Raw genomic sequence first — 12741 nt, 5'->3', positions numbered from 1 at the left:
CAGCCTCTGGCCCATCAAGAGTCACTCTCATTTCATCAGTCCATAAAACCTTTGAAAAATAAGTCTTAAGATATTTCTTGGCCCATTCTTGACGTTTTATCTTATGTTTCTTGTTCAAAGGTGGTCGTTTTTCAGCCTTCCTTACCTTGGCCATGTCCCTGAGTATCGCACACCTTGTGCTTTTTGATACTCCAGTAACATTGCAGCTCTGAAATACGGCAAAACTGGTGGCGAATGGCATCTTGGCAGCTTCACGCTTGATTTTCCTCAATTCATGGGCAGTTATTTTGCGCCTTTTTTGGCCAACACGCTTCTTGCGACAATGTTGGCTATTTGCCATGAAACGCTTGATTGTTCGGTGATCACGCTTCAAAAGTTTGGAAACTTCAAGACTGCTGCATCCCTCTGCAAGACATCTCACAATTTTGGACTTTTCAGAGCCCGTCAAATCTCTCTTCTGACCCATTTTGCCAAAGGAAAGGAAGTTACCTAATAATTAAGCACACCTTATATAGGGTGTTGATGTCATTAGTCAACACCCCTCCTCAGTACAGAGACGCACATCACCAGATTTACTTAATTGGTAGTTGGCTCTCAAGCCTATGCAGCTTGGAGTAGGACAACATGTATAAAAAGTATCATGTGATCAAAATACTCATTTGCCTAATAATTCTGCACCCAGTGTAGTCACAGGAACATCAAGCTGCTTGGAGATGGTCTTATAACCTTTACCTTTAACATGCTTGTCTATAATTTTCTTTCTAATCTCCTGAGACCACTCTTTCCTTTGCTTCCTCTGGTCCATGTTGAGTGTGATACACACCATGTCACCAAACAGCACAGTGAGTATCTGTAGCCCTATAAACAGACCCACTGACTGATTACAAGATTGTAGACACATGTGATGCTAATTAGTGGACACAACTTGATTTAACATGTCCCTTTTGTCCCATTACTTTCAGGGGTACCATAATTTCTGTCCAGGCCTATTTCATGAGTTTAATGTTTTTAAAAATTCTGTGGAAGCAGGGTTGAAAAGCAATGACTGACTTTCATTTGTTCATTTTCATAGATTTTTTAATTTATTTTTACTTTTGTCAGATTCAAGTTATTTTTGTGACCATCGTGGGTTTTTCTTTCATTAAACGAGAGGTACCAACAATTTTGACCACGTGTGTAAGTATGGCCTTCGTTTTAAGTAGTGATTTTTGGGTTGACAGAATCTTTTTAAAAGGGAACCTGTCATGTAAAAATAAAACACGCTATATGGCTAAATTATCCTGCAGATGTGGGATTAATCTGCAGGTTAATAGAATTGTGAAACTGCCTGGCGCCCACATTGAGAGCCCCGCTGCTGGGAGGAAATGAACCTTATTCCTTTCGGCAACCTTGAGCTTTCAGTCACCACTCAGTACACAGCGAACAGCGGCTGTAACCACGAGCCGGCACTGATTAGTCGACGCGGCTAGCAGTCAGTGCCGGGGATAGGTACAAGTTACCCATCTCTATTTATGCATAGGTTAGTCCACTGAGTCAGGTATCCTATAAAGTTATTGTTTAGACTGATGAGGACAGGTGAACGCTTTATTACGGGCACGGCTAATTTTGTACATATATACTATTGGCCTGTTTTTATATTTGTTTTTTTTTTGTCTTTTCATGCCAATAATAAAAAAAATTGAAATTTTATGTGTGATCTCAATCCATTTGCATAATTCTTTTCTTGTGATTGCCAATGTAAACAGGTTAAATACATACTTTCTAAATTCTCAAGGTCATGAGCCTCACATGGATCAGGTTTTATACGGTGTTACCAAATAGATGAAGGCTTCCTGCATGTGACGGGCTACAATGCGGTTTTGTGTGCAGCCCTGTGATGCCTGTATTCAGTGTTGTGTTGTGTTCAGTGTTCTTTTCTCCATGAATGTGTTTCCTTACCTCTAAGCACTAGGGGGCACTCTGGTTCAGCCTAACTAGTCTATGAATTAAATGTATTTATTGAATGTGTCGTTTCCATTGCCTGAGGTTATGCCCTTAAACCCCTCTCTGGAATTAATGGTACTTTAAGGGCTCGCTCACACTAGGGTATAGCATCCGATGGTTCTCTTATGCGAGAGCATCGAACACTATATGCAAATGACCCTTGGCTCAAACTCTGCTGCCACCGTGAGCAGAGTGTCATTTTACTGTGATCCGATTCTCTCATATGCGAGAATCGGATCTCAGGAGCAAAGAAGATGGAGAACTTAATTTGTCCATCATCTCCATTGTGTGAGTTGCTGTATATCAGACTGCACTCGAATGACATCCAAGTGCAATCTAAGGTTTACATGCACCCATAGACTTGCAGCACGCAGCGATTTTTTTTCCCATGCCGACTTTGCAAGAGACAAAATAAAAAAAGAACACTAGTCGTCACCTCTCCATAGTACAACATTGGAGTGAGTGCTATCCAATGGAACATAACATGTCTGAGTTACACTCTGGCTTCTCGCCAGTGTGAGCAAATCCCAATATAAATAAAATGTATCTTTTGGTGTGAAAAAAACAGCAGATCATATATGTAAAAATCCATCCTACAATTGTAGCAGGTCACCCATCACTGATCTACAAGTTTTCTATTCTTATATAGAGTGTGAAGTATATCAAGATTTAGTTACTTACATCTACGACATAAAAGATTTCTCCATTACAGAGTCTGTCTTCTGCATTCTCTTTCTTAGCTTGGTCTTTTGCTGCAGGCTCACCAGTGACCCGGGGCAATCCAGTGTCTTCCAGCTGAAGGTGACGGACAGTGACTATTCCATCTGAACAGGCAACGTTTGATTCTTCACCACAATTCCTGGAACGCAAAACATTTGTCAAAGGGAAGATCTGGTCAAATTAATTCTGATATATATGTGAAGATCACAAGAACAAAGTTTGATCTCCCCCAAGGATTTCCAGAATGGATGGCCCATTGAACCATTGTCACTGCTGGCAAAACTCTGAAAACAGAAGCGCTTGGAACGACGTGGTTGGAAACCTCCATGCAGCGGCAAACATTATTCACCACTCTAGAGCGCTTTCCTGGAATTAGTGGTGGTCTCGAAGATGGCAAACTTCACCAATATCATCGTCTCTTGTCTATTTATGACATATTATTTTAACTAGATTTCCCCTTTTTGGAGAAACATATAAATCAGTGTTTTTTGTTGTAAATATGCATGAAGAGGCTGCCCAAAAATGCAATAAAATAATCAACAAATATTTAACATCTCTGACAAATAGCATAATCTAGCGCCATTCTTGTTTCTGACACGTCTCAAAAATACAATCCCTAAAAATTTTGCTTTTCTGACCAGAATATTGAAAACTGGTTAATTCAAAATATCAATGAGAAAACTGATGACTTTGGATCCTAATGCTAGGGCTCATATTACAACACTAAAAGAGAAAATGTGAGCTTGATATCAATAGTAACCACAATATTCCTTCCATTTATTAAAATGCATGCTTACCTGTGCAATCATTTAACTCCTAAGCATCTAGTTATAAATTAAGTTTAACCCCTTAAAAAGAGTAACCATCATTTTAACTTTTATTTTATAAATAGTACAGATGAAAATAAGCATCTTTGTAATGAATCTCATCAGAGAAATGCTTTCTCCTCCTGGACAGCTATGTAACACTCAAATCATGGTTAACCACTTCGCGCCAGAGCCTGTTTTTGCCTTCGTGACCGGGCCAATTTTTTCAATTCTGATCACTGCCAGTTTATGAAGTAATTACCCTGGAACGCTTCAACGTATTCCCCTGATTCTGAGACTGTTTTCTCATGACATATTGTACTTCATGATAGTGGTAAAATCTCTTCGATATCACTTGCGTTTATTTGTGAAAAAATCGGAAATTTGGCGAAAATTTTGAAAATTTTGCAATTTTCAAGCTTTGAATTTTCATGCCCTTAAATCAGAGCAATATATCACACAAAATAGTTAATAAATAACATTTCCCACATGTCTACTTCACATCAGCACAATTTTGGAACAAAATTTTTTTTGTTAGGAAGCTATAAGGGTTAAAAGTTGACCAGTGATTTCTCATTTTTCCAACAAAATTTACAAAAACATTTTTTTAGGGACCACATCACATTTGAAGTCACTTTGAGGGGTCTTTATGACAGAAAATACCCAAAAGTGACACCATTCTAAAAACTGCACCCCTCAAGGTGCTCAAAACCACATTCAAGAACTTTATTAACCCTTCAGGTGCTTCACAGGAATTTTTGGAATGTGGAAGAAAAAAATGAACATTTAACTTTTTTCACAAAAATGTTACTTTAGACCCAATTTTTTTATTTTCACAGGGGTAACATGAAAAAATGGACCCCAAATTTTTTTGTGCAATTTCTCTTGAGCGTGCTGATACCCCATATGTGAGGGAAAACCACTGTTTGGGCGCACGGCAGGGTTCGGAAGGGAAGGAGCGCCATTAGACTTTTTGAATGTAAAATTTGTCTGAATAATTAGCGGACGCCATGTTGCGTTTGGAGAGCTCCTGATGTGCCTAAACAGTGGAAACCCCCCACAAGTGACACCATTTTGGAAACTAGACCCCTTAGGGAACTTATCTAGATGTGTGGTGAGCACCTTGAACCCCAAGGTGCTTCACAGAAGTTTATAATATTGAGCTGTAAAAATAAAATTTTCACATTTTTCCCACAAAACCGTTTTTCATCCCTTAATTTTGCATTATCATAAGGGTAATAGGATAAATTGCACCATGAAATTTGTTATGCAATTTCTCCTGAACACGCTGATACCCCATATGTGGAGGCAAATTACTGTTTGGGCACATGGCAGGGTTTGAAAGGGAAGGAGCGCCATTTGACTTTTTGAATGTAAAATTTGTTTGAATAATTAGCGGACGCCATGTCACATTTGGGGAGCCCCTAATGTGCCTAAACAGTGGAAACCCCCCACAAGTGCCACCATTTTGGAAACTAGACCCCTTAGGGAACTTATCTAGATGTGTGGTGAGCACCTTGCACCCCCAGCTGCTTCACAGAAGTTTATAATATTGAGCCGTAAAAATAAAATTTTCACATTTTTCCCTCAAAAAATGTTTTTCATTCCCTAATTTTGTATTATCATAAGGATAACAGGAGAAATTGCACCATGAAATTTGTTGTACAATTTCTCCTGAGTACGCCGATACCCCATATGTGGGGGAAAACCACTGCTTTGGTGTACGGCAGGGTTCGGAAGAGAAAAAAGCGCTATGTTGGCTGGGATAGGCAGCAGACACCATGTCACATTTGAAGAGTTGCTGACATGCCAAAACAGCAGAAACCCCCACAAGTGACCCCATTTTGTAAACTACACCTCTCAAGGAATTCATCTAGGGAAGTAGTGAGCATTTTTTAATTTTTAAATTTATACCATTGGGCAGTGAAAAAAGCATAATTATATTTTTACCACAAAAAAATGTTTTACCCTCAGATTTTACATTTTCACACAGGGCAATGGGTAAAAATGGTGCCGAAATGTGTCACACAATTTCTTCTAAAAGTGTCAATACCCCATATGTGGCTGTATCGTACCACTTAGCCATACGGTGAGATTTGAGGGGGAAGGAGCGCTTTTTGACAATTGGAGCACAAATTATTGTAGAATAGGCATTTGGATTTCGGAGCACAAAATTTTCTGAATTTCTTTTGGGGGGCAAGGACCATTTTGCTTTTCCAGAGCCTTTCTGCTACCAGTAACTTGGAAGTCCCTTATATTTTTAACAGATGATGGACCTGAGTGGGGACTAGCTTTTTTTGAGGACTGAGTTGAAGCTTTTATTGGGAACATTTTACGTAACATTTATCCGGCGCTCTAGGCTGAGCACTTACATCAGGGTTTCCATCTAATTTTCCAAGTGATGTAATTCAGATGAAACCCCTGCAGGATCCATTCACTGTAATGAGGCAGCAGAGTTACTCTGGACTCCGTCTGGCCTCTGTTTAGTGGTGTCCTTTTTTTCAGAAGTGCACAAAACTGTGGCCAACCGCACTTTTATGCACGCCTAAAACAAATGACACCGTGGGATCCCAGGCTAGACGGCATCCACAGTGGCCTATATCTGCCTCATTACAGGGAATCTTCCATCATGGGTTCCGGCTGAATCACATATTTCAGAGATTTACACGGAAACTCTGGCGTAAGTGCTCAGCGCAGAGCACAGGATAAATGTGAGCAGAGCCTTACTGGGATCTTTGGGAGACATAATCAACAAATCAGTAGCAGGTGAATAATATTTGTTTTATTTATTTTTTATGCCGTTCCTAGTGTGATATAACTGATTAGATTACTTTATTCTTCGGGTCGGTGCGATTACAGAGATACCAGATTTATATCGGGTTTTTATGACTGACAGCTGTCACACACTAAAATACGCTTTTTTTGCAAAATCTAGTTTTTGCATCACCATATTTTGAGAGCTATAATTTTTCCATATTTCGGCCGATAGAGTCATGTGACGGCTTGTTTTTTGCGGGACGAGTTGAAATTTTTATTGGAACCATTTTTGGGCACGTGACATTTTTTGATCGCTTTCTATTCCGTTTTTTGGGAGGTAAAGTTAACAAAAACAAACACTTCAGGAATTGTTTTTTGAGTTTTTTTTTATGCCGTTCTGCGTGTGGTAAAAGTGATCAGGCAGCGTTATTCTTCGGGTCAGTACGTTTACAGCGATACTACACTTACTGTATTTTTTTTATGTTTTGGCGCTTTTACACAATAAAACAATTTTATAGAAAAAAAAATATTTTTTTTGCATTGCTTTATTCTGAGCGCTATAACTTTTTTATTTTTTGGCTGATGGAGCTGTATGGCGGCTTTTTTTTGCGGAACAAGATGACGTTTTCAGTGGTACCATTTTTATTTCTATTCTGCTTTTTGATCGCATTTTTTTCCACTTTTTGTTTGGCGATATGATGAAAAAGCATATTTTTTTGCTCCGTTTATTTATTTTTATTACGGTGTGCACAGAAGGAGTTAATTAGTGTGACAGTTTTATAGCTCGGGTTGTTTCGGACGCGGCGATACCAAATATGTGTACTTTTTTTGGTTTTGTAATAATTTACGGATTTATTGGTTTAATATTTTATTTATTTATTTTTATTTATTTTGTGATTTTTTTTTTTAATAGTTTAAAAACTTTTTTTTTACATTTTTACTTAGTCCCTGTATGGGACATTAATTTTTATTTTTCTGATCACTGATCTCATGTAATGTAATACACATATATTACATTATATGAGATCTTCACTGACTGTTTCAGTCAGTCTCCTGTCTGACTTCAGCTACATAGAGGCTGAAGTCAGACAGGAAGGACACCATATATGGCAGAGCTGGAGGCGGTCATGTGACCTCCAGCTGCCATAGCAACCCCAGGTCCTCAAACGAAACGGAGGTCTTCGGAGGTAAGTAAGACGACCCCCTCTCTTCCTGCTGTCTCCTATATGCCGCGATCACTATAGATCACAGCATATAGAAGACAGCAAAGGGTTAACATCACTGGGACCTGATCTAATCAGGTCCCGATGATGTACCCTGTCAGAGCTAACGCTCTGCACCGGAATCGCAGTGCTTGCAGGACCCTGGGGGTCCTGAGCACTGCGAGACCACCCACCGTTTTTAAACGTCGGCACTGCACAGAGCCCGGCAAGCGCCGACGTTTATCTACAGTGGGCGGTCGGGAACCGGTTAAAATCTGTATTCAGTGAAAATAGATTTGCCCATTACTGAGATAGGAGATGACAACTGCTGCTTTTAACCCCTTCAACCCAGAGACTGTTTTCACCTTCCTGACCAGGCCAAATTTTACAGATCTGACAATTGTCACATTATGAGAACTCTGGAACGCTTCAACGGATCCCCCTGATTCTGAGACTGTTTTTTTATGACATATTGTACTTCATGATAGTGGTAAAATTTGTTTGCTACGACTTGCGTTTATTTGTGAAAATATCGGAAATTTGGCAAAAATTTTGAAAAGTTTGAAAAATGCGAAGTTTTCATTTTTATGGCCTTAAACCAGAGAGCGATGTCACACAAAATAGTTAATAAATACAATTTGCCACATGTCTACTTTACATCCGCACACTTTTTGAAACAATTGTTTTTTATTAGGAAGTTAGAAGGTTAAAAGTTGACCAGCGAGTTCTATTTTTGCAAAAAAAAATTTACAAAACCATTTTTTTTTTAGGGATCACATCACATTTGAAGGGACTTCGGGGGGTCTAAATGACAGAAAATACCCAAAAGGGACACCATTCTAAAAACTGCACCCCTCAAAACCACATTCAATAAGTTTATTAACCCTCCATGTGCTTAAACAGAAATTAAAGTAATGTGGAAGGAAAAAATTAACATTTAACTTTTTTTCCACAAAAATGTTTTTTTTTAGCCCCCAATTTTTTATTTTCACAAGGGTAACAGGAGAAAATGGGCCCCAAAAACTGTTATGCAATTTCTCCTGAGTACGCAGACACCCCATATGTAGGGGAAAAACTACTGCTTGGAAGGGAAAGAGTGAAATTTTGAACACAGACTTTGTTGGAATGGTCTGTGGGTGTCATGTCGCGTTTGGAGAGCTCCTGATGTGCCTAAACAGTGGAAACCCCCCACAAGTGGCACTAGATTTGAGGTGATCTAGTGTTTTCCTGGTATGTGAATTTGATAATACGTCAGTTGTGTAGAGTCCATCAGGTTGGCATGTGTCAGCTGCGTAGAATGCATCCGATTGGCATATGTGAGTTGTGTATAGTGCATCAGGTTGGCATACGTGAGTTGTGCAAGTCAGAAATAAATTTATTAGTTCATGGATGAGTGGTACACTCTGAAACAGTCTTTCATACACAGACCAGATTTGTTGGGGCAAGTGTCACGCTGATAAATGGTGTCCTTTCGTATCACCCAACTGTAACACACATTGCACCTTCTTCTCTTTCCAATTTGAGGGACCTTACCGGGGAAATATTGCCCTGGCACAATACGGGCACCTTCAGTTCCTGAGGTACTGGGGCCCGCTCCTTCCTGACTTCCAAATATTAAGGCCTTGATCACTACCTCCTGGAAAAGAAGGAAGGACCTGGTCTGGTCCACACATCGTGATAGCACAAAAGCGTTATACAATGCATGGCCAGCTTCTTGTACCGCACCTTAGCTTTTCGCATGGCACTGTAGGACTGGAGGACTTGATCAGAGTGATCAACTCCTCCCATGTTCTTGTTGTAATGTGTTCATGTGCATGTGTAAACTTTTTTTTAATTAGAGTTAAAAAGGAAGAAAGGAAAATAATAGAAAGAATAGAAAAAAAGAATCTAGAAAAATAAAAAGGAGAAAATAAAATTTTTTGTAAAATAAAAAATTGTAATTGTAAAAACAATTACTCAGCGCCAGCAACTAAATTATGCTAATCTAAATTATTTTTTATTCAATTCACCACGCATGGATGTGGTGCAAAAAGAGGATAAAAAAAATATAGGAAAAAATCCTGGAAAAAAGAGAGCACAGGTGCCGATCAGTGATTTGCGTCACTGATCAGCGGTTGCAGGACGCATGCATAAGAAAGAAATCTGACAAAAAACGAGCGATCGTTGGGGAAGGGGTTAGGGAGAAGGGGTAAAGAAGGAAGAGAGGGAATGGGGTGGATTAGGAAAAAGCTGGGGACAGGAACAGGTCAGGAAAGGATCAGGAACATTTTCTTTCTTCTTAAAGTTAAGAAGCCAGCTCACCTGTTGCAGTTTGGTGTAAAGGAGCACGGAAGTCGCCCTGACCAGACATGAGAAGCATTCAAAGGAAAATAAGTTGTGTCCAGCTCCAGTTAAAAATAGTTCATTTATTGAAAAATTTTAAAATGAAGCATCCATGAGAGAGGGTGAAGGGGTAGACTGACAATGCAACGCGTTTCAGACGCGGCTGGCGTTCTTTGTCAAAGCTGTTAAATTCAAATGTGAGCATACACTAAATGCCAGCTGGAATTAAATGCCGGTGACTTGCCAAGTAATGTGACATGTAGCGCCTGCTCGCATTTTGCATAAATACCATAGGTATAGAAACAATCAAAATTATACAAAAAAAAAAATCAAAAGGTAACATTGAAATGAACATATAAAAACATCAAATTACATTTCAAAACTAAAAACAGAAAAAAATGTCCTGTCAAAGTTAATAATGAAACAATTTCCTGATGCATATTCAAGCCATTGGGGACGCGAGTACCTCAATTATAACTCCAAAAGGCTTCCCTGGTTCGCAGACGCCTCCCATGGTCTCCCTCTCTATTAGATCTAATAACTTTTTATGTGCCAAAAATATGGAACAAATGAGATTTGTGTATTGTGCTGTGAAATTTATTGAAACACTTTTCAATAAATCAACTGTTTTTAACTGGAGCGGGATACAACCTCTTTTCCTTTGGTTTATTCAACATTCATTTTCATTTTCTGCAGAAAAACCTGATCTGTTGCCAGGAGGTTGTTCAGGATTTTTGTTGCTGTTTTCTTGCTTTGTTGCTTTTTTTTTTGGTGCGTTTTTCGTGGATTTTTTTCACTGTCCTTTTGTCTCTGTTATGCATGTACATAAACAATCTCATTCTAGTTTAGGCACAAAAAAACACAGAAAAAACGCTGAAAACTTGACACCTGTGTTTTTGGTGCGTTTTTTCAGAGTTTTTTTCACCACTCATTACTTCCAATGGATGAAAAAACGCTGAGAAAAAGTGACATGCTCTATTTTGCAAAAAAACATGCAAAGCATAAAATCCTGATAAAAAAAAAACCATGATGGGTGCATGAGATTTCTGGAATCTCATAGACTTTGCTGGCACTGCAAAAAACAGCTGAAAATTTGCAGAAAAAAACGCATCACAAGATGCTGAAAAAAACATGATGTGTAAACATAGCCTTACAGGTACAGCAGCAGCGCAGCACTGATATCACAGGCAAAATTTGTCTGTGGCACCACAAGTCCCAAGAAATCCGGCAGCAGAACAGCACAGTGACCGCTCTGCAACTTCTCCAAGCTAGAATGAGAAAATGCAGAGCGGTCACTGAGCATTCACCACCTTTCTGCACACTGATTATCATCCGATCGCACCAGTCAGTGCTAGGACCACCGGTGACCCTGCCACTGCTAAGCTACAGTCTATGATCGGTTCTGTTACAGCACCGACCATAGCTGGACCTCAGTGTTTCGGGCGACTTCATTGCCTAAAACACTAAAATTCTGAACAGCCCATTACAGTGATCGTAGTTGCGAGGGGAAAGGCAACCCCCCCCCTTTTGACTTTATTTATCAGTCCTTATAGGGGGTCTTGAACCTGTGATAGTTTGATCATGTGTAATATATATCTCAATAATACCACAGTATAGCAGTATGTAGCGAAATTGTGGTTCTTTTGAGAAGCTCAGCCTGCAGTGAACAGGCCCTTATTGCGGAGTGGCGATGGGAGCATACACTGGCTCCTATCGGCTTTGGCGTCATTTACATACCACTGTCAGAGACTGATAGAGGTGTTTAAATGGTTAACCTGCAGCAATCAGAGCTAGCTCCGACTGCTGCAGCTACAGGCAGATGCTGGTTATGTAACAAAAATGCATTCCATAAGTCATTAAGTAGTTAAAGTAGCACTCCAGCTAATTATGTGTTGCGGATATTGTGCAGTATAGGCTATTATTAAAGAATAATGTAGAAGCTCTTGTATATACCTCTTTTACTATATCTGGGTTTTTGCCATCTTGGGTCCTTCTTCCCTCTGAAATGGAGATACAGACTACATTTCCCATGATGCCAGGGTCTCGTCATATTGTTCTTGCTCCTATTTAATGGTTGTCAGTAATAGATCGGTTACATAGAGCTGTAATCGCCTAATGCATATAGCATTCTAGGCGTGTGTCCCATGTGATGTACACAGCAGTGTCTCCATGTATCCTATGAGATGTGGTTTCAGCCTGTTTCTCCCACTATATGGCAGCTCTTATATGAAGCTGAAATGATATTTGCAAATTTATGAAATTGTCTAAAAAAAAAAACCTTTAATTTTCTGCAGTCTATAGCAGCCTGTCACAGTACAGCTGTCATTTTCCAAGAGCAAAATACAAAATGAAAGCTGCTCTATGATTGATTTGGCAGCAAACACAGGTTGTTTTTTGTGTTTTTTTTTAGTCTGTTTCATAAGTTGTCACCAATATCTTCAGTAACATGAGAGGAGACACGGGGGCATCCTGTAGTTCACAGAATGTCAAAGGCTTACTTCCTATCTACACATTAGTGCATATCCTGGACTGTCACACTAGAGATCATAGGAATCAACTTCCTATAAAGAGGGAAATGTATTTAAGTGAGATGGGTTGGATGCTCGTTGTCTAGGTTACTGGCCACTGCTGCAGTGGAACAGTGGAGGCCAAGCATATGCAGCGAAAGCTTGTAAGCGCTGATCTAATGTTGGCTGGGTTGCTGGAGCGCACAATCTGGGCAGCTGTAGTGATGATACTGAAGAGGAGGCAAATCTGGCTCAGCTTGCAGCAACGGAAACAGCCCGCGTCGGGCCAGTGGTATAACCATTCCGCTGGGCCGAACTGTCAATCGTCAAAAGCGCACTACCCCAGACAACCAGGGGGCAGCACGCACCTGAAGGCAAGTTATAAGCCACCCTAGAATTAAATATCCTAAAGGTCTACAGCACCTGTGTGTCTCCATTGTTACA

The 12741-nt window shown here is 39.8% G+C and overlaps 1 protein-coding gene across 1 annotated transcript in view; it reads right to left on the bottom strand.

Annotated features, from left to right (window-relative positions):
* Positions 1 to 12741, bottom strand: part of HELB (DNA helicase B) — a 96483-nt gene that overhangs the window by 26564 nt on the left and 57178 nt on the right. Inside the window, 1 exon segment of the mRNA XM_073651744.1 lies at positions 2665 to 2842. Within this exon segment, the coding sequence (XP_073507845.1) occupies positions 2665 to 2842 (178 nt within the window).

This window comes from Phyllobates terribilis, unplaced genomic scaffold (assembly GCF_046119375.1).
Source record: "Phyllobates terribilis strain yellow unplaced genomic scaffold, ASM4611937v1 Scaffold_11__3_contigs__length_659146591, whole genome shotgun sequence".
NCBI classification, from domain to species: Eukaryota; Metazoa; Chordata; class Amphibia; order Anura; family Dendrobatidae; genus Phyllobates; species Phyllobates terribilis.
The sequence above is the reverse complement of the archived record's forward strand: the minus strand, read 5'-3'. Positions and strand labels throughout refer to the sequence as shown.